At 40.5% G+C, this 21,888-nt stretch overlaps 5 protein-coding genes across 11 annotated transcripts; 2 read left to right on the top strand and 3 right to left on the bottom strand.

The window, feature by feature from the left end:
* Positions 1–3,143: 3,143 nt before the first annotated feature.
* On the bottom strand, positions 3,144–5,310 carry U2af38 (U2 small nuclear riboprotein auxiliary factor 38). The gene is made up of 5 exons (XM_088045752.1): positions 5,168–5,310; positions 4,968–5,122; positions 4,766–4,920; positions 4,524–4,723; positions 3,144–3,408 (listed from the first exon to the last, which is right to left on the bottom strand). The coding sequence occupies exons 1-5, from the start codon at positions 5,209–5,211 to the stop codon at positions 3,279–3,281; spliced, it is 684 nt and encodes a 227-aa protein (XP_087901878.1). The 5' UTR covers positions 5,212–5,310; the 3' UTR covers positions 3,144–3,278.
* LOC148168994 (COMM domain-containing protein 8-like) lies at positions 5,286–5,941 on the top strand. The gene is made up of 2 exons (XM_088045753.1): positions 5,286–5,370; positions 5,427–5,941. Exons 1-2 carry the CDS (start codon positions 5,308–5,310, stop codon positions 5,919–5,921), a joined length of 558 nt encoding a protein of 185 aa, XP_087901879.1. The 5' UTR covers positions 5,286–5,307; the 3' UTR covers positions 5,922–5,941.
* A 208-nt stretch (positions 5,942–6,149) lies between these two features.
* MRP (Multidrug-Resistance like Protein 1) lies at positions 6,150–16,773 on the bottom strand. 7 transcript variants are annotated; one of them, XM_088045747.1, is made up of 17 exons: positions 16,568–16,773; positions 15,461–15,547; positions 14,929–15,240; positions 14,560–14,820; positions 13,696–13,889; positions 13,388–13,585; positions 12,707–13,340; positions 11,866–12,012; positions 11,578–11,662; positions 10,825–11,529; positions 10,397–10,777; positions 10,247–10,348; positions 9,033–9,253; positions 7,667–8,080; positions 7,267–7,574; positions 7,005–7,219; positions 6,150–6,957 (listed from the first exon to the last, which is right to left on the bottom strand). In XM_088045747.1, the coding sequence occupies exons 2-17, from the start codon at positions 15,503–15,505 to the stop codon at positions 6,602–6,604; spliced, it is 4,578 nt and encodes a 1,525-aa protein (XP_087901873.1). In that variant the 5' UTR covers positions 15,506–15,547; positions 16,568–16,773; the 3' UTR covers positions 6,150–6,601. The 7 variants fall into 7 exon arrangements, with proteins under 7 accessions (XP_087901873.1, XP_087901871.1, XP_087901872.1 ...); XM_088045745.1 differs by lacking the exon at positions 9,033–9,253 and adding an exon at positions 9,811–10,031 and having other exon boundaries at positions 16,568–16,772; XM_088045746.1 differs by lacking the exon at positions 9,033–9,253 and adding an exon at positions 8,258–8,478 and having other exon boundaries at positions 16,568–16,772.
* Positions 15,687–18,775, top strand: Pih1D1 (PIH1 domain containing 1). Its single transcript, XM_088045751.1, has 5 exons — positions 15,687–15,852; positions 15,904–15,988; positions 17,883–18,454; positions 18,502–18,645; positions 18,691–18,775. Exons 1-5 carry the CDS (start codon positions 15,775–15,777, stop codon positions 18,724–18,726), a joined length of 915 nt encoding a protein of 304 aa, XP_087901877.1. The 5' UTR covers positions 15,687–15,774; the 3' UTR covers positions 18,727–18,775.
* On the bottom strand, positions 18,651–21,068 carry LOC148168991 (sphingosine-1-phosphate phosphatase 1-like). Its single transcript, XM_088045750.1, has 4 exons — positions 20,633–21,068; positions 20,336–20,586; positions 19,658–19,830; positions 18,651–19,608 (listed from the first exon to the last, which is right to left on the bottom strand). Exons 1-4 carry the CDS (start codon positions 20,883–20,885, stop codon positions 19,191–19,193), a joined length of 1,095 nt encoding a protein of 364 aa, XP_087901876.1. The 5' UTR covers positions 20,886–21,068; the 3' UTR covers positions 18,651–19,190.
* Positions 21,069–21,888: the final 820 nt, after the last annotated feature.

Below are 21,888 nucleotides of genomic sequence, written 5' to 3'. Positions count from 1 at the left end.
TTTGTTCATTGACCAATTTTCTGTATATTCTCTTTTTTATAGTTTTCTACAGGGTGATTTTTTAAAAACGGCAGGCGTTGTAGCATTTTTATTTATAAACCGATTTCAAAAATTTTAAAAACAAATTAAATGGTTTTTAATTTACCATAAACTGATGATTTTAAAATTTTTCTAAATGTTTTGGTATCTTTTGGTCGATACTCAACTTTCTTATTTTAAATTGGAACATATTTTTTTTTTCATAATTTGGAAGATATTAATTTTCTTGAATCAGAAATGTGTAATATGTTCTACTTTTACAAAAAAATATTTAAAAAAAATTATCAAAATTGAAAAACTAACTGAAATTGAAAGGCAATAAAAGTTAATAAAAGCTTTAAAAAAATCACCCTGTATAATTTCAACAGTTTTCTTGTGTTTTAAATTAATTTTCTCAAAATTGTGCATTACCAAAAAGGTGAGATTCGTTAAAATCGGCCCAGAAACTGAGTTATGAGCGATCAAAGTTTCGGATATTGAATTTTGAGTTGGAAAATTTTGAAAGCCCAATATCTACGAAACTATGAAAGATTTTGAGAAACGGTTTTCACCACCGATTTTCTCGGGTCATTTTACTTTAGAATCGAAAATTCGGTGGCCATTTTTTTGGGCAAAAAAATTTTGCGACTCAATCGCTGAAAAATTTACAATTTTTCGCTATTTAATCGCCCCTCGTAAACTACTTGCCCTATCTATATGAGATTTGACCAGTTCATAGATCTCAAGCTGCTTTTTCGATCGATGTATACCTCAAAGGTACTAAACGTCGTTGTCGCCCTGAAGCAGCGTCCCTAAAAACACCCCTTGAAAATCTATTTCGTTCGATATCTCGTTTATTTGTTAAAGAAATTTGAGCTACATGGGCTCATTTTACAGAGAATTTCCCGCTGAATCCAAAACTACCATAATTTTTCTTGTCCGTCAACAAATAACTGAATTAGAGGGCCAAAATTTTGAAGGTTCGAAAAGGATTTTACTCGAGAATTGTGCATTCTCTTAGAATGTTTCTTAGATTGTGTTGAGTCTGCTAAGATGTAATGTTGTAATTTCGCACAATAAACAATTCCATAGTTGACACAACGCCATATGTCTCACATTTCGCTTTCCCAGCACCTCGCGATGAAAAATTTTATGGATCATGCGGTATAACCCGCCCCATCTGTAGGGTGCTAATTTCCCTCCAGTATCTCTGGTGTAGTAATTTGATTGCGATAAAACGTCGCAACATTACCCATTTCGCTGTCCCTCCCCATATGAGCCGCCGTTTGTTACATTTCCCCCCCATATTGGTCAGTACCGTGCGAGTAAAAAGCAAATAATTCGAAATAAATCCAACTTATGTTAAGCGATGTGTGAGAACTCAAAGGGGAAGCAAAGTTTGCGCTTCATACAATAGAAACAGACAGTCGCCCTACGCAAACACGTCTCCCTTCCCGGAATCAGACACGCTCCGGGGAAACTTTAAAATGGAGGAAGCTAAACTTTGCGGCCGATGACGGTATCAGTGACTGAGAGGAATTTCTCGTTGGGTGGCGCCCTTTCTAATTTTATTTGTTAGATTGCTGGATCGTTTCGTACAAAAGAATCTCGGCGCTGAAAAAATATTTACACCGGAGAGAGAAAGTAAAGAAAATGAATGGAAATTCCTTGATATTGGAAAATTCGTCGCGTGCCGTGATTATTAAAATATAAAATGCTGAAGGGGCACAAAGGGGAGGTTTAATTAAGAGACGGCGACATTTCGCCGTTGACATTTTTCGCCCTGTATATAATTGGGCAAGTTTACATCATAAATTGTGCAACATTTCGAGATAATAATAATCAAGCTCCACATAAATTTACCTGGAATTCTTATCATTTCAAAGCACAAACAGTGACACTTTATTTTATAAATTATCCCGAGTTTACTCGTATTATCAACTGGAAATAATAGACTGTCGAGTCGGGAAACTTTCCCTTGTTTCCCGATCGTTGTTAGTAGTTTCAAAAGAAAGGCAATTTAAAATTAACTACATTGAAACCGACAATTTCAAGTAAATAAAGAAATGGATTCGCCCCGTACCAAACTTTCGGAAAAGATAAATCCATCAGAGCTTTATTCCGGAAAGTAACTAAAAATAAGCGACGTCTCACATACTGTTTAATTTGCGCACTGGAAAGTTGCGTTCGCCCGAAACATTTCCCCATTTTTTCCCTAAATAAAACTTCCATTATTTGTGTAACAATGCACGTTTACAAGGGTAAGAAGGCTCGAGATAATAATTTTACAAAATACATTCGCTCGGCTGGATTACGAAGAGGATTTTTACGATTCTCTGGACGAGGAAATGCAGTGAGGAAGCGTAATCCTTTGTAAACTGCACCTTGTTTGCATTTTTATGCAATTTATAAATAAAGCTCTTGGAAGTCGACAAATTCGAGGAGAAAATATTAGTCAGTCCGAGTCATCTCTAGAATTTTTTCTCCTGATTCTGAATGCAAAGCCCGATTTGCTCCAACTGGTCAGGACTCGAACATATTTGTAAAATAAAAGTCGAGATGGCGCCCGGGATCGATTTGAAAATCACTAAAAACGCGTTTTTGAGCCGAAATTTTGAATTTTGATTTTTTCTGTATGGAACTTTTTGGTCTCTAATTCAGACACGGGCGATATCTCGCTTATTTATGAAACAAAATTAAAGTATTTTACGCAGAATTTCACGTAGAATCCAGAAAGGTAAGAGTCGTTAAGATCGGTCCTCAAATAACTGAGTTATGAGCAATACAATGAAAAGTAAAGGAAAATAAAAAATCATTGTTCAAGATTATCTGAGTCCGGACCTGATGGAGCGTAATATAAAATATGAAAACCTTACAACCCACGGAGTTTATTAATTTCCCAACAATGTTATGTAGTTGCAGTATGAGTTTAGCGACAGCAAAGAAAACATAGACAAGCTCGCTTTGAAGAAACCTCGTTAATTACATCCACCGTGCTTTTAGTTTTTCTAGCAACATCTAATTAGACATTCGTATTTACGTCAACCCGTGATAAAAACTGAAAGGATCAAAGGAACGGGAAAAATCGGACAGTGCAATAAGGGCGCCATGTTTCACAACAACGCTTTGAAATGAAAATTTATATTCCATTATAACATCCTACAAGTGATTTATGTCAACTTAAAAATAGAAAATGAAGCCTTAATCCTACTGACAAATAATGAATAGATTATCCACGGAATACATCAAAAATGATTGATTCAATATCTGCCACTTCGCCCAGAGCGATGGCGTGGTGAACGCGACTTTCTTTCCCTCGAACGGGAACGTCTTCTTGGAGAGCGTGATCTGGAGCGCCTGCGGCCGGATTTCCTTCGCGAATACAAATATCTGAAACAATTACCAGAGCTTTTCTAATAACGAATTAATTGATGAGAATGGATGATGAATTACCTTCACTTTAATATCAAAACTGTCAACATCCTTTTAATTTAATTGAACATTTCATGAATGACAACACGTTCATTATATTGAGTATCAATAGTAATATCTTAATGTGGGCATCAATAAATATGCGCGCCGCTATGATGAAATGTTAATGCGTCGTAAACAGGGCACAATGGGCTTTAAAAGTCATATCACACCTATTTATTGGCTTTCCGGGTTTTGCACTTTGGCCCAAATTGCCAACGTCACACTTATTTGAATCGTATTTAACCTTTTTCAAGGAAAAAAAAAGTTAATTACTTCGCGAAGTCAGCGTCTCCCATATGAATATGGAAGTTTATAGAACGAGCGAAGCAACTTCTATAATCCTCATGAATATTAGAAATAGTGTCAGGAGCGCGCTTTTCCTACAAGCGATGACCTTTAATAATTTAGTTCTGTAGTTTCGGACATCTTACGTTACCAAAAATTAAATTAACCGCACGCAGGGGTGTCATCGGAATAGCATTGTGAAAAACACGTGCTGATTGGGTATTTCACACTCCCGTAAAATCCACAACTTTCAGCGCTAGTTGTGGTATTTCGTTGTTTTTTACTCACTTTTTACCGAGACTCAGACTAGGCGTAGTTTTTCTTAAAGCGCCCATGAGCCAATTAATGAACGAAACGGAGACGATCTGCGCCAAACCAACGATAAACTTCAAAAGCGAACGAGTAAAATATGAAGTTGTCGCAATCGTAACTGTCATTCGACGTTACAGAGAAGTGCTGATGTGACTTAATCAAATCGTTTTTATAACTTTTAAGAACTGCTTCATTTCCGTGATGGCCACTAATCCTGGCTCTATTTTCTCAGAAAATGATCAAATCAAATCGCGCCATGAAATGCAGTTATCATCTTCAAGAACTCTGAAACCTTCAATTTTTTAGTTTCGTTATTGGAAAATTCTTGTCGGGTGAAAAAACGACATTTATCGCCCTCGTGGCGTAATGGATGATTCCAGCCCCCACCGTCACATGTTCCGACAGTGGCTGCTCATTGGTCGAAAACAACTCACCTCCGCAACTCGCGTGAAATCGGCTTCAAATGCATGAAGTTGCAAAATCCAGAGCGGGTGCACTCCCCCATTTCGTACTGGCGACAGCAAGCCTCCCTGAAGTCGGTCACGGGGCTCAATTCGGCGTAAACTGGTCGCCCCCCGAACCAACGGTTATTCAAATCATTCACAGCCCTCTCGGCGTCTTCTTCGCGTCTAAACTGTACAAACAATTAGAGGAAACAAACGAACGTTAGAATTACTTTAATATAAACATTTCCAACGAGGTGGTCCCCCAAGTTGTCGCACACGTTCATCTCCTCGATTTCCCCGTATTTGTCCTCACACTCCACGAAGACGTCTTCAAAGAAGTTGTCGTAATGCTCCTGCATCTCCTCGTCGGAGACGTTGGCCACCACTGAAAAGTGAAAGTTAAGGGGGCTCGGAATTAACGGGGGTACTTACAGTGACTGCCGTCGGCAGATTTTGCGGAGTTTTGCGGATTTACGTAAAGGTTTTGTAGGAGACAGGTTTGGGAAAACGTCGGTTTGTTGTGGATTCTGGAACATCGGTCTCCATGTCGGCAGGCTCCGATTTTGAAGTAAAACGAACAGTTTACTCTACAAATAGAGGTTAACTAAAGAAGTAACATTACAACGACTTACTTGTCTTTTTCGGTACCGAAAATTGAAGCCAGATACTCTGCCATTGTAGCCTGAAACTAATTTTTGAGAAGACGCCGTTCCATAACACGCTGTCAAGCGTCAGAGAATGACAGTCCCGGTCGGTAAAACAGTGCGCGCGGATGATTATGGCCGACTCCGTCGATTCCTTACTAAAAATAGCGAATTCTCCAGTTTTACAACAAGTAATGAATAAAATTCGCTCCGAAAAACGTAGAAATTAACGAAATTAAAATTTTAGTTTTTGCACGACTGCGTCGACGATCTCGTTGGAATAAAACAAGCGAACTTCAATAACTACAACAGCGACATCGAGTGGACGATTGAGGATTTTAATACTGTCAAACGCAACATTCAAAAAATTTGGCGGCAAAGTGTTATCAGCGAGAATTCGGATTTTCACATCAATGTTGGGGGTAACATCGAAGAGGAAATAAGGAAATGTTTCGAAATTAGGAAAGATGATATTTTTCAAGCGCTCGCGAAGGAGAAATTGGTCAACGCCGGCTATAACTTGGTGGAAAATATCGATTGGAAATTGAAATGGGTTTTGGGGAATTCTAAATTGGCGTCTGTGAGAGAGTCGCTGGCTCAAGTTGATCTGCATTGTTTGAAAAACGGAGGCGATGATAAAATGGAGAGAAATTCTGTGAATTTTGAAGTTGATCTTGAAATGTTAGAGCAGGTGATTGATCAACTGCAGAAATCCTCCAAGGAACTAAATGCTGATAAATAAACTTTGTATTTTATTAAAAACCTCCGTTTTCTACCCCATATTTAAAATGGCGATAATATTTTAAACACATCGCATCACCTGTGACTCAAGTGGCGCTTTTCGCCATAGGCAAAAGATGGCGCCACTGAAGTTTCGCATTCGAGGTCGTAGAAAATGTATAGTATGTAACACGTTTATAAACTACTCTGACAACTTGTTACATAATGTACGATTTATAAATAAAAGAAATTGTTAAGAACAGTACTTATAATTATAAAAAGTTACAGTACAATTAATAAGATTAAAAATAGTGAACAATAAAACTCTGATCAATTTCAATAACGCAACGACAAAAATACTGTATGAGTACCATAGAATAAGTGACACTACACGTAACAATCTACAGCTTCACAATTTGCATGATTGCAAAAAGTTTTGTTCCTATTTTATAATAAGATCACAATTTTCAGAAAAATGTAAATTCACTTTATAAGGCAAGGGTAATAATAATAAAATAAACTAAGTACAAAAATACAAAATTCTGTTTTCAAACCATTAAACGCAAAGTACCAACTGTAAAAACTAATAATTCACAGTGCAATGAACATTAAACAATCTGTAAACCTGTCCTACTTTTGAACACATTGACAATACAAAACTGACAACAAAAAACGAAAATTCTATTTACAGAAACTTTAAACTTAAGCTAACCCTGCATCTTTGCACATATTGTAAAATATTGACTGTTGCTTAAGCAGATTGGCCGGGGAGTCGAACTCCACTATTTTACCTTGATCTAAGACAATGACTCTATCCGAGTCCATTATCGTATTTAACCTATGCGCTATTGTAAGAACCGTACAATCTTTGAACTCCGTTCTGATGGTCCTCTGGATCAGATCGTCGGTCTCCAAGTCCACAGCGGCGGTGGCTTCGTCCAAAATCAACACTTTTGTTTTCCGCAACAAGGCGCGACTTAAACAAATGAGTTGACGTTGACCCACGGACAAGTTCTCGCCACCTTCGTTGACTTCGTGATGCAACCCCGCCGTCAAACCTACAAGAATTTTGTCAAAATTGAGCTAATAAAAAAGGAGTTTCTACCTTTGACGAAGGATTTTAAGTGGGCGTGTTCCAGCGCCCTCCACACTTCATCATCGGTGTGTTTGTCGAAGGGATCTAAGTTCATCCTTAAAGACCCCGAGAACAAGACGGCGTCTTGGGGGATGATGGTGAGACGAGACCGCAGAGTATGCAAGCCTAAGCCGGCGATGTTCACGCCGTCGATGAGGATTTCTCCTTCGGCAGCCTCGATAATCCTGCGATTTCGTTTTTAGAAAATCGTTAATTAATGAAAGGGACTCACCTAAACAAGGCTAAGGTGAGACTGGACTTGCCAGCGCCCGTCCTCCCTACAATTCCGACTTTTTCTCCCCCTCTCACACTAAAATTGACGCCTTTAAGCACCAAGTCCAGCCCTGGTCGATATCTAACTGCATATTTATTAAATTCGACGGTTCCATTCTCTGGCCAGGCCGTCGATGGGGCTTTATTGGGCACTTCCCAAGCGGCTTCCTGGGGGGCTTCGCCGTATTCTTTGATTCTTTCGACGGCGACGATGTTGGTTTCCACGTCGGAGGTCATACGAACCAACCAGTTGAGAGTTTGAGTGATCTACAACCGAAAATGTCCCGAACTGTGCTTATATACTCGTTTGGTGAAGGAGGGGATAGCCCCGCCCACGAGTCACGATTGGTCGCTCTTACCTGCAACGAGTACGTCACGGACAACCCAACCAATCCCGCGTCTTGGTCTTTCCCAAGGACAGCAAACAGAGCCGCGAAGAAAATAATCAAGTTGCCCATCATTTCCAACCGCACGGCAAGCCATCTGTTTGAGATGATGCTCGGGTAGTAGCACACTTGATTCACGTCGACTTTGTTTTCAGATTCTCTGATGAAGCGGTCTTGTTCTCGAAACGCTCGGATTGCTTGTACGCCAGTGATGGTCTCTCCAAAGTGGGAGTAAATGGGGGAGCGCGACACTGATTCTAAACGTTTCAACTGTCGAGAGGTCGCCACGTAGAATCTCTGAATGAAATAGTACAAAATTCCGATAGGTACGATAACGCTGACGAAAATTGGCGTCGTGTAACTGATAACGACAAGAGTGCCCAAAACCTAAAATTTTTAAAAGATTATGATGGTGTTCGGATTGAAGGTTTGCAGCGTGAAGCGAAGCAGTTATATTTAAATTGTACATTGCACAACATTTTCCCTCAGACAAAAACAAAAATAAAAAGGAAAAGGGTGAGAGAGGTTTCCCTGGTGGTGGTGCTGTGCAAATTTGAATAATACCTCAAACAGGCAATAAACTCCATCGCTTATGCCCCAAGGTAAAACACTATCCATGACTTCGACGTCTCGAGAAAATCGGCCCAAAATACGTCCAAGAGGTGTGGTATCAAAGAACAACAGCGGAGCTCGCAAAACGCCCCTCACTAATGACTCGTGCAACAGTATGGAGGCAGAGCAACAACCTAACCGAGGCGCCAGATCCTCAAACATTGCAACGAAAGCTGAAATTTCAATTTTAGTTCAATCGGAGTGAAGTTAGTCGGGGAACTCTCGGCGCAGACCTCGAAGCTTATTGCCTACTGTAAGCAATTATAGCAACAGCAAGAAGTGTTAAAAGCGTGCTTTGTACAAAAAAAGTCGGGGTTAACTGAAAAAAAAAAGAAGTAAAATTGGTATTTAAATAGATTTGCGGACAGTTTGGCCCCGGTCAATTCGTCCCCTTGAAAATTTGTCTCTGAAAAAAGCATTAACTGCACGTATTTGCGGTCACATGTAATAAAGATGTAATCGGTTTTTCGTAATTTATTATCTGCATAGGGTCTAGCAACAATTGTAGTCATTCTACCTTGTGTTGCAGATATCAATTTTAAGTAAAATTATGTAAATCACATTCTTCAATTGTTATCAAAGATCACACCGGGATGAATGAAACTGGGGACAAATTGCATTAGGGACGAAAGAGCCCGGGACGAATTGGTGAGGGACAAACCGTCGGGGCCGAACTGGTCGTATCCCATTTAAATATAACTGCTGTTGAGCGCAAGGAAACACTTACGATACAACTACTCTCAATGACCTCGTAACAATTGAAAGGCAGTTCCTCGTCAAGCCCGCTGAGATCTTTCGAAAACCGACTGAGAATTCTGCCGATGGGAACGAGTTCGAAAAAGCTCATCGGCTGTCGAAAAATATTAAGCAGGAGACCTTTATGAATTTCAGAGGCGGCGTTCAGAGACGCAATCGTCAGATTTAATTCCGACGAACAGATCGATATGGCTAGAAAAATTGTTATTACATAGAAACAAGCAACACAAAGGGTCTCAAGCATCTAACGGGCTCAAAACAAAAACAACTGAAGAACGAAGCGAGAAAAACGTGTGAAAGTCTCGTTTTTGTCTGCGAAAATGTTGGCCTCGCAATATAACTGCTTTGACGACACCCAGTATTAAAAAAAGTCACAAACCGAAAAGAAACAAGTGATCCATCCTCTGAGAGTCATCGGCAATATGTTGTCCAAAGTATCGACATCTTTAGAAAATCGATTTAGAATGCGGCCAACTGGAGTCACGTCAAAAAATGTCGTACAAGGAACTCGAAAGATGTTTGACAGCAGCATGTGGTGGAGTATTCGAGCTCCGTTTAACGCTCCGATGTACAACGTCAACGCCGATAATAATACGGCAACAGCTGAAAACCGATCACAAAACTCACAAGATCACATTATGTCAAAATGAAAAAAAAGTGCGAAAAAGCACAAAAAGCAGGAAGCGAATTAAAGCTAACAGTGGAACGTGGACACGATTTAGCGAAGCTAAAATGGATTTTGTTATTACCGTAAACAATACGTTAATAGCGGACTGAAGAGTCATTGGTAACACGTTATCCAAAATGTTAATATCATTGGAAAACCTGTTTAAGATGCGACCTAGAGGTGTCGTGTCAAACATTGTTAGTGGCCAATGAAAACTATGATGCAATAAAGTTTCATGGGTTTTTATCGATGCCTGGATAAATCCTAACGCATACGTCAGAGCCGTTACAAATGTTGTTATACCTACAAGGCGTTAATATGACCAAGAGTGTTAACTGATGTTTTACATAAGAAAATGCTAATTCAGAAATCATAGAAAAATGCACAGACATGAAGTCCATTTCATTTAAACTAAATAAAATAGACTCCACCGTATTCATGCCGTTACAGCAACTAAAAATTAAAAAGCAGCAAGTCTAATCAAGGGATTCTACTTCTCCACCGAAACCTAAACTCACCTTGACCTAAACCTAAGGCACCGTAAATCCCGAGATAAAAATCTCTTTTCCCAGTATCCGTCACGTTATTAACAGTGATCTTCGTATCATTCGACCAAACACCTAAAAAAAAGCGTTCAATTCCAAACAAAACCGACTTTTCTCACATACTCAACCAAACATTCGAACCGATGCTGAACCCCTGGAACAACATATTCAAGAAAATCGTGGCGACGGTCAAAAACAATCCTATCGACTTCAAGTAATGCTTGTAAACACCCCATTTAACACTCCCAGTTTCTGTCTTTTCGATTTCGATAAGTTTGTCGGTTTTCAACGGGAGCTTCTTCGATTCCTCGACGGAACTCGACCGGTGGCGGATGCTTCGATCCGTGCTTTCAACAGATTTCTGTCTTTGGAGCGACAGACTCACTTGGTCGGAACCTGTCTCTGACTGTGACTCCGAAACTCGCGATCTGTGGCGTGAGAGTTTCTTGTTGATTTCTTCAGACACCGCGGTGCCGCTGAGTTGGGTCTTCAACACGTCGAGTTCTAAACGAAAAAACTCGAAAATTTAGAAAGAATCCAAAGAAACTCACCTTCGTCCTCCTCCACTTCGTTGATGTGTTGCAACAAGAACTCAGAAAACGCTCCTTTGGTGTCTAACAACTGTTGGTAAGTCCCGCACTCTGAGATCTCCCCGTCTTTCAACACCACAATCTTATCAGTTTGGGGTAAGTAAGTGATGCCGTGCGTGACCAAAATCCTCGTTTTTCCCTTCAATAGCCCCTCCGGACCGATAACGTGATCAAAAATATGTTTGCCAACGTGGCTATCAACGGCACTCAACGGATCATCCAGGAAGTAAATATCCGAGTCGGCATACACCGCTCGGGCTAAACTAACCCTCTGTTTTTGCCCTCCTGACAAATTAATGCCTTTTTCCCCAATTTCGGTTTGGTCACCTCCCGGCAACATGGCAAAGTCCGGATTGAGGGCACAAGCAGCGACGACTTTATCGTATAGAGTCTTGTCGTACGACTTTCCAAAGAGGATGTTGTCGCGGAGACTCGCGTTTTGGATCCACGCTTGTTGCGCCACGTAGGCTATCGAACCAATGGTGTTGACGCGTCCGGCGGTTTTGTCCATCTCGCCTAAGAAAGCCGAGACGAGACTGCTTTTCCCGGAGCCCACCGAACCGACCACTGAAGTTAGCGAGTTCTTTTCCAGACGTAAATTAATGTTTTTGAGAACGGGATCGTCGCCCCAACTGAACGCGCCGTTTTCGATGACCAGCGGTGCGGCTAAAAAGACAGTTTTATTGACTGTACGTAAAGTAGAGAGTTGCTTACTTTCAGCGGGGTCATGAGTGACACTCGTGGGGTCTAGTTCTTCGGCGTTCATAAACTTGTTGATTCTTTGGATTGACACCATCGCCTAAAGAAGTGTGGAAATAATGACGACAAGTAGTGATAATCGAGTGAGAGGAAATTGAAGGAAAAAGCGATGTAGAGTAGGTTCACACGCTCGTGAGATGATGCAGGTGTGGTAACTTAACGATACTTTAATAACACAAAATGAGCGTTAATTAGAGGCGTCGTGTAAACCTCGCTACGATTGTGATAAAATGTATAGCTTACTTGGACCATGTTTGAAATCATCATTGGCAACATGCTCAGCGGAAACCTTAGTATATTGAAGAGAGAAAGAGAGACAAAGGCCTTATTCGCATCAAGAACGTTATTTTCGTCCACCAGGACATATGTACCGAAAGATACTAGTGATACCTAGGGCATGCATATGAAAAATAAATCAAACAGGCTTTCACCACATCGTTACATTATTTTTAGATTAATGGTTCCAGTACACCTCCATGTTAAAACGCTTTGAAATGTTACAAGGTGTAATCAATAGTACTGTAGCCGCCACCAAATACCATGTTTATGACGCAATTGGGGTTCTAACTGCACAAAGGGACAAGACCACTATAGTAGTTGATTCTTAAATCTTGTAATTTATGACAGGCATCGGTAAAAGTGATCACCCGATAACAAGGAAATAAGGGGAAAGTTGGACGAAATCACAAGCAAATAAGGGGAAGCTGGACGAAATCTCAGGGAAATCAGGGGAGGTTTTATGAAATGACAAAGAAATAAGGAGAATTTGGACAAAAACTAGAAGAAATTACAAGGAAATGAGTCATAAACACGGCATTTGGTGCCGACTTCAGTAAGTACCTCGACACAGTACACTATCAACATCGGTAGCAAAGACATTGGCAGTCGCATTATGCTAAATAAAGACAACGATACGAAAGCCACTCCGGGGGTCAAAACGTTGTCACTGCTGCTGTAGACGAAAACTGCGAAGGTGAGTATACACACCTATACAAGGAACTTATTAAAAATCAAACAAAACCCGAATGGAACTGTCCATCTCGTTTTTAACACAGTTACTGAACCATCAACCCCGAAAACTCACCAAAAACGGAGCACACGACCATATAAACGACGTCCCAGCATTCATGTACGCCGCTTCCTTCAAAACCTGTATCTCCTTGGCTCGAATTTTCAAAATCTGCTTCTCGAAACTCGGCTCCCAGGCGTACAACTTAAGTACTTTAATCCCACTAAGTACTTCGTTCATAAGTTTCACACGCTCATCCTTGTTCTTCATCTGTTTGATCTGCAAAACTTTGACTTTGTTCGCAATGTATCCATTGACTGGAATTAAGATGATCATGACGGCTAATCCGGCTAAAACCGAAGGACCCAAAATGTCCCACAAGAAGTATAAAGATAAGATGATTTGTAGTGGCGCGGACCAAATCATGTTGATGTAGGCCATCAGATCGATAAATTTTTGTGCGTCGACGGACATCAAGTTGACGATTTCGCCGACTGTGCTCTCCTTGCGCGCTTTGTTCGACACCCTGAGTGACTTTTTGTAGATCGCCGAAACGAGAGCTGTGCGAATGCGCATTCCGACGAGAAACATGCGGTTGAAGTACTGCGAGAGGACGATGGTCTGGATGGTCGCGGTGGCGAAGAGAAGTCCAGCGTAGAAGAAGCCTTTCCATTGCTCCTCGTTCTCACGCACGAACTTGATCAATAAACTACAAGACAATCAAGAGAATTGACACTTGACCACTCTTCAACTTACTTCAAAATCTGCGGGCTCACGAAGGTGAGTAAATCCTGTATGAGCTTCAATAAGGCACCGAAAACGAACGTGGGTCCGAAAGCTTTGACGAGAGCCGGTAAGATGGACGCCTGCTTCTTCTTGCTGGAGCTGTTGACAATATCCACACGTGCTGAGTCTAACTTATAAGACGCGCGAGTTTGTTGGGTAGGGGAGTTCCTGTAAAGGTAAAAATGGGGGTTGGACAACACGTGACAGAGGTGAAAGTGTGTTAAGGAAGCGGTGAGGCAGCGTGTTAAGAAAAGCGCATTCAAAGCCAAGCGAAATACCTCTCGCACTTCTGCAACACCCGGCGCCAGTGCTTCTCGAACATGGGCACCACCTCTCTGGCGGAATCTTCGTGTTTCATATCCCAGAGATCCGAGTCCACCAAAGGTCTCCTGAAGCCTCGCAACGCCAACGGATCGAACCATGAAAAAAGAAGACGGGAGAGGAAACTACTGTTTTCTTCAGGGCACGGGTTCTAAAATCAGAGATTAGATTCGTTTATTCGAGGGGTTAACCTCTCTGAGAGATCAGAGGTTCAGTCTTAGGAAATCAGGAGAAGTCGTTTGGAAATCAGGGAAATCAATAGAAAATCAGGGAAAATCATTAAGACATTGGGGGCAATCAATAGGAAATCAGGAGAAGTTTTACCAAATAACAAGCATATAAGGGGAAGTTGGTCGAAATCTCAAGGAAATCAAGGGAAGGTTTATGAAATGACACAATAATAAGAGGAAGTTGGACAAAAACTAGACAAAATTACAAGGAATTCAAGGGAAGTTTCACGAAATAACAAGAAAATAAGGGGGAAGTTAGACAAAAACACAAGGAAATAAGGAGAAGTTGGACGAAATCACAAGCAAATAAGGAGAAGTTGGACGAAATCACAAGGAAATCAGAGGAAGTTTTATAAAATGGCAAAGAAATAGTAGTTGGACAAAAACTAGACGAAATTACAAAGAAATAAGGGGAAGTTGGACGAAATCACAAGAAAATAAGTAGAGTTTGAACGCAATCACAAGGAATTCAGGGGAAGTTTAACAAAATAACAAGGAAATAAGGGGAAGTTGATCAAAATTTCAAGGAAATCAGGGAAAGTTTAACGAAACAACAAGGAAATAAGGGGGAAGTTGGACGAAAACACTCACTTGTAGTTTCGGGTACTCGCTGTGCCTCGGCGGTCTGTCGGCGAAGCAGTTCAAGAACAGCATCACCAGAACCACCGGGTAATAAATTAAGTAACTGATGTAGCTGTATTGGGACTCCGGGAGGTCTTCCCGGTTGCCCCGAATTTCAGTTCGGAACTGGAAAGCCCCACACAGCGCCATAAGGAACCAGAACAGGAACTGTAATCCTGAAGTACACAGGCCATATTTGCGATTATACACTAGCAGGACCGACGATAAAGCCTGAAATAGTTACAGGAGTGAAAAGTGACCAGAAGAATTTAAATCTTCATATCTGCATGACTTTGCAGAGATAAAAATTGTATTTAAACAATTCGAGGGTATACTTACAAAAGATAACAACTTGATAAGAGGCGTATAAATATCCACATTGTAAATCTCACTCTCACTTGAAGTACTAGAACCTGATTTAATTGAAGTCACTAAGTCAGTAACTGTTAGCACAAACAAAACTGCAGTTCCTACTAATTTTGATACGTTCACCCAGTTCCACGGTATATCGCGTTTTTTACTATGTAAAATGTAGTAAACTTCTAAACTCGAAAAAGTCCACAAAAAAACACAAGGGATCCAAATCAGCACTGTCTTTTCAAAACATTTGGTTACATCTGGATCTTCCGTGTGCCATGACAGCGTCGAGTTCTGCAACGAAACAAAAGTACAAAAATAGGGACATATTCGGGAAGAAAAACCAACGATTTGGAACCAAACCAAATATACTGTTAGCCCCGGCGCTCTGTAACCTTGTTTTATTTGTGTAACACCCAGGCCGCAATTTCCATAAAAACAGACCCAAGGGGTGGAAATAAGGGTAAAAAACATCATTCCAAGGGGAGACAACCAGTAAAAAAGGCAAACTTACCCAAAATTCGGAGCCGCAGAATTTATCCATCGTGCTCGCCGCCATTTTTTACCGGGAACTGCGACTGCGCACTGCGATGTTGAAAAACTGAAAAAAATTTAAAAAATCAGAAAAGTGCCCCCCGGGATTTCAATACTCCCCAAAGGAAATCTTATCGATATTTCGTAAAAAAAAAACTTTCGGCGATCAGTAATTTCAGGGCGATCTTAATTTTTTTGTCAACTGTCAAAAGATTTGACACTTGACAGTTAACAGCAATTGACACTTGACAGCCTGTTATATTATTGTTTAGTTTGTTTTGATGATAATCGAAAATGACTTCGCGTAATTCAAAGAAAGGTGTGTTTCTAGACGTGGACCCCACGATCGTGGAAAAGAACTTGTCTTTTGCGGTACGTTTTACCTGATTTTATCATTTTGAGGTTATGTGAGTTTTTTTGCAGAGGGACCCCCAGGAGGAGGAGTTCAACCGCATGTTCCAACCTCCCGGGGAACAGTACCCCTCCAAGTTAGTGAAGCCGTTTCCTGGTAAGATATCACCACCCAAACTCCACATTTTGTGGTGATAAGAGCTCCCATGAGTCACGGTGGTCAAACAAGGTTAATTAATCAATTATTGATGGGCTAAACAATCAATTAAATTGATAAACATAACGAAAGAGTACCATCTGTGTTAATATCAGGTTTTTCCATGTCACCGCGATTACACAATCTGAAGATAGTTTTTTTGCGAAGACTTCTTTGCGCTGGCCATGAATAAAATGATGATGAATCCGGATTTACATCACTGGATAATTACCTCTAATTGTTCTCTTGATATCGGAAAACGCGGCGCTCCCAGCACGATAAGAAATCAAAGAAAAACGTTAAAAAAACACGAGGAATGTTGTTTCACCGGTCTTTGGGACGTGAAGATGTACATCCTTTCTTTCACCTTTATATTAAAAATAAATTGCATAACTGTGCCTCAAGGTCGCCTCGATTATAAACAAATTTAATGAACGTTTTTTGGGTGTAACGTGAAAGTTGGAAAAAGAGACTTCAGTTACCACAGAACTAGGTCAGAATAAATAGAAAGGGGGCAACGGAATTGTAGTTTTAAATTACCTGTTTGCACTTGTTCACTTTCCGAACCGCAGATTGAAATTTCGACCGCGCTTTCCGCGAGTCACCACTTGACTGATCCTATCTGCTCGATTCTTTCTCTATCAACAAATTACTTTATGAAGGCTTTAGTCCACGTTGTGCAATTAATACTATAAATACTTGTAATTATTTAAACGAGCTTTATCAGTTACTGACAACAATAAAGAATTACGCAACTTGCGACAGATGCAGCTCAAAAATTCGATGAATGGAAAACAGCGCCCAAGGACGCCGCCAATGCGTTATTTACATGCCTAGAATTGACAGGGGGCTGTTTATCCAACGAACTGTTTTTCCAAGCAGTGACGTACAAACTGCCTTGTAATGTTGGGTTGATAACGTATCAAATAGCGATCGATTAACCCATAAATGTGTTGTTTTGAAGTTTAAGGTGATGCAGCCGATTCACTGATAATCATAACAATTACATTGCAGTTCAAGGTGGTCGGAGTTTAATTTCTATGTATTACTCAAACAATTTTAGTTTGATGTCCCATTTTTCTATTGATTTATTGTCGCCAAGACTCGCATCGATCCGAAAAACTGTCTTTCAGTCTTTCAAAATTCCGAGCCTAAATAATTAATGACACGGTTGTGAGTTACGTTTCTGTAACGGTGATGATGTCGAAAATTATCGTCCTTGAAAGATCCATCCGCTTCGTGATGAAAATTACTTAATTGTAAGCATAGAACCGTTACCACAATTTTGGAAAGAGGACAAATTGTGGTTTTTATCACTATGATAGATGTTGACCTCAAAATATTGTAAACACTACTACAGCGCTATTGTAGTGAGAATCTAGTCAGTTATTGACGTACCAAGGATGTAAAGTAGGGCATAACAGTCGCAGATGCCAGTTTGAAGTCCGAGCGAAGCGAGGCGTTTGGTGATAAAATAATATCACTTTTGTGTCTTTTTGTTGCGATGGAGAGGAAAAATTATCAACTCCTATCTTTAATTAAGCGTTTTTATTGCCGAATTGGAAAAAAACTTGTACGAAATAATCAATAATCAAGTGTAGTTATTTAAGATAAAAGGTAAAACAGTCTTTCTTGCATAAGTGGTTAGTTTAAAACAGGCCACGGGTGTGATTCAGAGATTTTTTGCACGTGTATCGTACAACGTTTTGTCTGCGATTCTTCTCTATTTATAAAAACCTTGTAAACTAGCGAAAGAAAGAACTTTGACTGGCAATATTGCGTGACAGAAACCCTAAACAAGTGTTTGAAGCCTTAAAACCTCTAAACCGATCAAATTCGCTCTTATTTTTTGAAGGTTTCTGCCTCAAAACCCGCGAAGTCGGCGCGGACACGAAATTCTTCATCAACATCTGCCACACCGACTCCATTCCACCCCCGAAGGACATCACGGAAAAAGAACTCGCCGAAATCCTCAACACCGACGTAATATGCGATTATCGTGTCCCTATGAGCATCGGCGACATCCGTACCGAAAAAGACAATAAAGGAGAGGAAGCGCGAGTCTCCGACGTCGCGATCCATCCCACGTTCCTCAAGAAAATCGAACAGAGCGAGTTGTTTAAAAGTTTTTTTATAACGATAGTGTTGGAGGGGTTGCGGGAAAAGCACGGGGTTATCTGTCACGATGAGAAAATCATTTTGAAGAACAAAAAGGCGTTCGGGACGTTGCAGGTTCATAGGATCCAACAGAGGGAAATTGATGAGAAAATGAGGTCGGAGTTGTTGGTGGAGGAAATTAGGAGTCAGAAGCCGTTAATTCAGACGATTTCCAGCAGCGAGGTGCAAAATAGAGTTCCAGAGTATCGATTGTTTCGGAGGAAAGCACAACCCAATTGTTTAATAGGAGAGTTTCAATTTCCAGACATCGTAAGACGTAGAAAACTGCAAAGTCGCCACTCTAATTAACTTTTCAGATCTCCGCAAAAGAACTCCTCTTGGACATCGGTGAAGATCGAATCGTGGTGGAGTCAGCATCCAAACACTATCTCTTGGATATTTTTGTACCTTTCGTTATCCGGCAAACTTCCTGCACGTCAGCGTTTGATAAGACAACAAAGGTGAGTCGTGTACGAAGAATTATCAACGTTTATTTGTTGTTTCAGGTTTTAACAGTAACAATGCCGCTGGTGGGCGGCTGAATTCAGAGAACTAGATCGATTATAAATATAAAAATGACTTGTACTACTAGCATTGTTGTTAATTCGTTATCACAAGCTTAACGCGCTACTTATTGTATGATTTGAGCATAAAGCCCGGGTTTGGATATTTCATTGAATATCCAAGGATATTTGCCCCGGGGATGATATGTGGTGATGCGTGGATTGTCCAACGACTTGATCTCAAAAGCAGTGAGATTCCCAACAGACTACAGCTACGGAAGAATCTCGGAAACGATATCGTGTGTTCAAATAAATTTCCCCTCTATATGTGTTGGAAATCTGTGAAATATTCGATGACGAAATGGGAAAACGATTATGTAACTACATATATATCCCGACAGCGTCTGAATTAAACTAACAAATTTAGATGAACACTCGATAAACCCTCAATGATAAGCAGATTAAATATTAATAAATACACGTCTAAAACGAACTATCCACTATCAAATCTCCGTAAAAAACGTGGGTCTCTCGATTTTCAAATACCTGAACAATTGCGGTATTAAATAAAGCGCGTTGAACCCGATCATACCACACGTGATGTATTTACAACCCAAATCCACAATAGTCTTATGCTTGTTGCTCAACGAGTTGACAGACTTCTTCAAAACATCGGCGTCCTGTCGCAGGAGCGCGCAGATGAAACTGTACGACGCACTTTTCGATATCGCTCTCGTGAGTAGGACAAGGGCGAAACCGATTATTGTCCGTAAAATCGTACAACCGAGCATGGTATATGAAGGCCACATTATAGCGTAAGGCGGTGTCAACTCCGAAGAAGTCATTATCCCGAGTTGGTAGTTGAGCCAGGCGCCGATGTGGATTCCCACGCAGACTGAGAGGATCATCGCGGTATCACCTCTGGAAAAACGGGTGGGTTAGTTTGGGGAGTCGAGAAAATGGGGGGTACCTGGTGGGTGTCCACTTTCCGCTGTTGGGGTAGTAAACAATCATTAGGATTGACGCTACTAAAAGGAGAACTGGAGACGTGGGGGCTGTAAGGAAGTAGTTGTCCAAGTAGTCGACGATGGGGACCAAGGGCGTCATTATGGCCACGGCGAGGAGGATGCCCACGACGATGTCCTGGAAAAGTTGTAAAATATTTACTGTAGCCGTGTTTATGACCTAATGGGGGTCCTAACTGCTCAAAGGGACGAAACCACCACAGTACTTGATTCCTAAATTTTATTATTTATGACAGAGATAGTCGGCTGATCATTTTTCCCGATGCCTGTCATAAATTACAAGATTTAAGAATCAACTACTGTAGTGGTCATGTCCCTTTGTGCAATTAGGACCCCAATTATGTCATACACACAGTATTTGTTTTGGTAATTAAATTTTACAACGAAATTACTTCCTTTCAGTAAAATCCCGAAGTCGTGTTTATCTTTACTTTAAGTAGCCATAACGCTGATTATAAGTATGAACTAACCATTGTAATATAAAGTTGATAAGCGCAAGATAAACACATTTCTGGTTGGTTCCAATTTTTGAATTGCAGGAATTTGATTGATCTTATCGATCAATTCCCGCAATAAAATGATTCATGGATTCTCCAAGTATCATCAGGTGATTACATAATTACCAGAACTGAGTGCATGCCCAGATAAAGTCGACTGACGCAAATAACAGAACACCATAAAACCGCAATGACCAGCCCCAAAGGAATGTTGTATTGGTACCGGCTGACTGTACACAATAAGAAGGAGAATGGAAACGCCACAGCCACCATGGCATGTGTGGAGGGCATTCCGTACTCCAACGACCATTTATTCTGTAGACGAACAACAGGGGGCCCAGGGCGGGGCCACCGCAAAATGTCTTTAATCGCCTGACCTGCGAAACACAGTTACCACACTGTTGGTACTAAAATCAATCTTACCAATATACATAACGATGGTCCAAATGAGAACAACGCGGCGCCCCACAGCCCCATCGATGTTCCAGAACCAAAACGGGATAAACGAGGAATAGAAGGCTTCGTCTCCTAGTGCAGTCCCGAAGACGAACAAGTAGTACCAGAATTTGTTTGTGATCACGTAGGGCTTGTCTTTGTTGGGGGGCTCTTGAATGGTTCTAACCCCAAAATAATTTTGCACTTTTGCTACCAATTCGGGCTCCTTGAGAAAAGACATCGTGGGGGTTATCAGAACAAAAGACCAACACCGCCCGAAATTTTTTCACTTCTGATTTGACAATGCGGCAATCGGGACAGCGGCATTTGTTTTATGCAGTTATCACAGTCGGCCGCGCTCGCACAACTTCGGCAACAATTTGTTTAAAAATAAACAGATAAATGTTTAAACATGTTTAATAGTGTTTACGGTAATGTTGCGTTTTCGCCCCCCGAGAAATGCGCATGTGTAGAGCAACAGCGATTTAGTCCGAACCATTCCCATGGTTGCCAAATTGTTTGGACGAGGATCGCGGTTATAATGGGTTGCCTAATTGGAAGGCTGTTATTGCTTATTTTAGCCGAAATAAACAAAGTTGTAGAAACGGTTGATGGAGATGGAAATAGATTTTGGAAGTGAAAATTTCACATTTTTTGCAATCATAAGAACTCAAGCGTAAAACATTTCGGTACCACAAATTGTATTGCAATTTCAAATTATGTTGCTTTGACTACAGCTTAGAGATATTAATAAATAATACTTTATTGTTCTATTACTAAGGAAATTTGCTTACAATCAAATTGCAAATTGTAAATCGAGATGTTTTTTAATTTCCTTAAAAAAAACGTTTTATAAATGATTTTCAGACAAAAAGAAAATGGTAGAAAAGGTCTAAATGTAAAATCGGTAATTGAAAAATAAGAACACTTCAAAAATTTTATTTAATTTAGAGGATATGCATCTTTGACAGACAATATAAAACGGCCAAAAATATTTTGGCCTCTAAATTTATTCCGCCACATAAATTCATGTAAATATGATGTAAAAAGGACCTGGGATGTACCAAATTGCCGCCGCAATTTGCGTTTGGCACGCATCCACATATTTTCAACATTTTGGGTATGAATTTCCCGGTTGTAAGGGTCTACGAAGTTTTCGTCATGAATGATAACCTGGTGTTCATAAATATTCCCAAGATCTCTTTCGATGGTGGCATATGGCCTCCAGCCGTCGGTGACGATGA

Source organism: Gnatocerus cornutus, chromosome 9 (assembly GCF_029298725.1).
Source record: "Gnatocerus cornutus isolate USDA-ARS CGAHR chromosome 9, icGnaCorn1.1, whole genome shotgun sequence".
Lineage (NCBI taxonomy): Eukaryota > Metazoa > Arthropoda > Insecta > Coleoptera > Tenebrionidae > Gnatocerus > Gnatocerus cornutus.
Note: the sequence above shows the minus strand (reverse complement) of the source record. Positions and strands in the feature narration are given on the sequence as shown.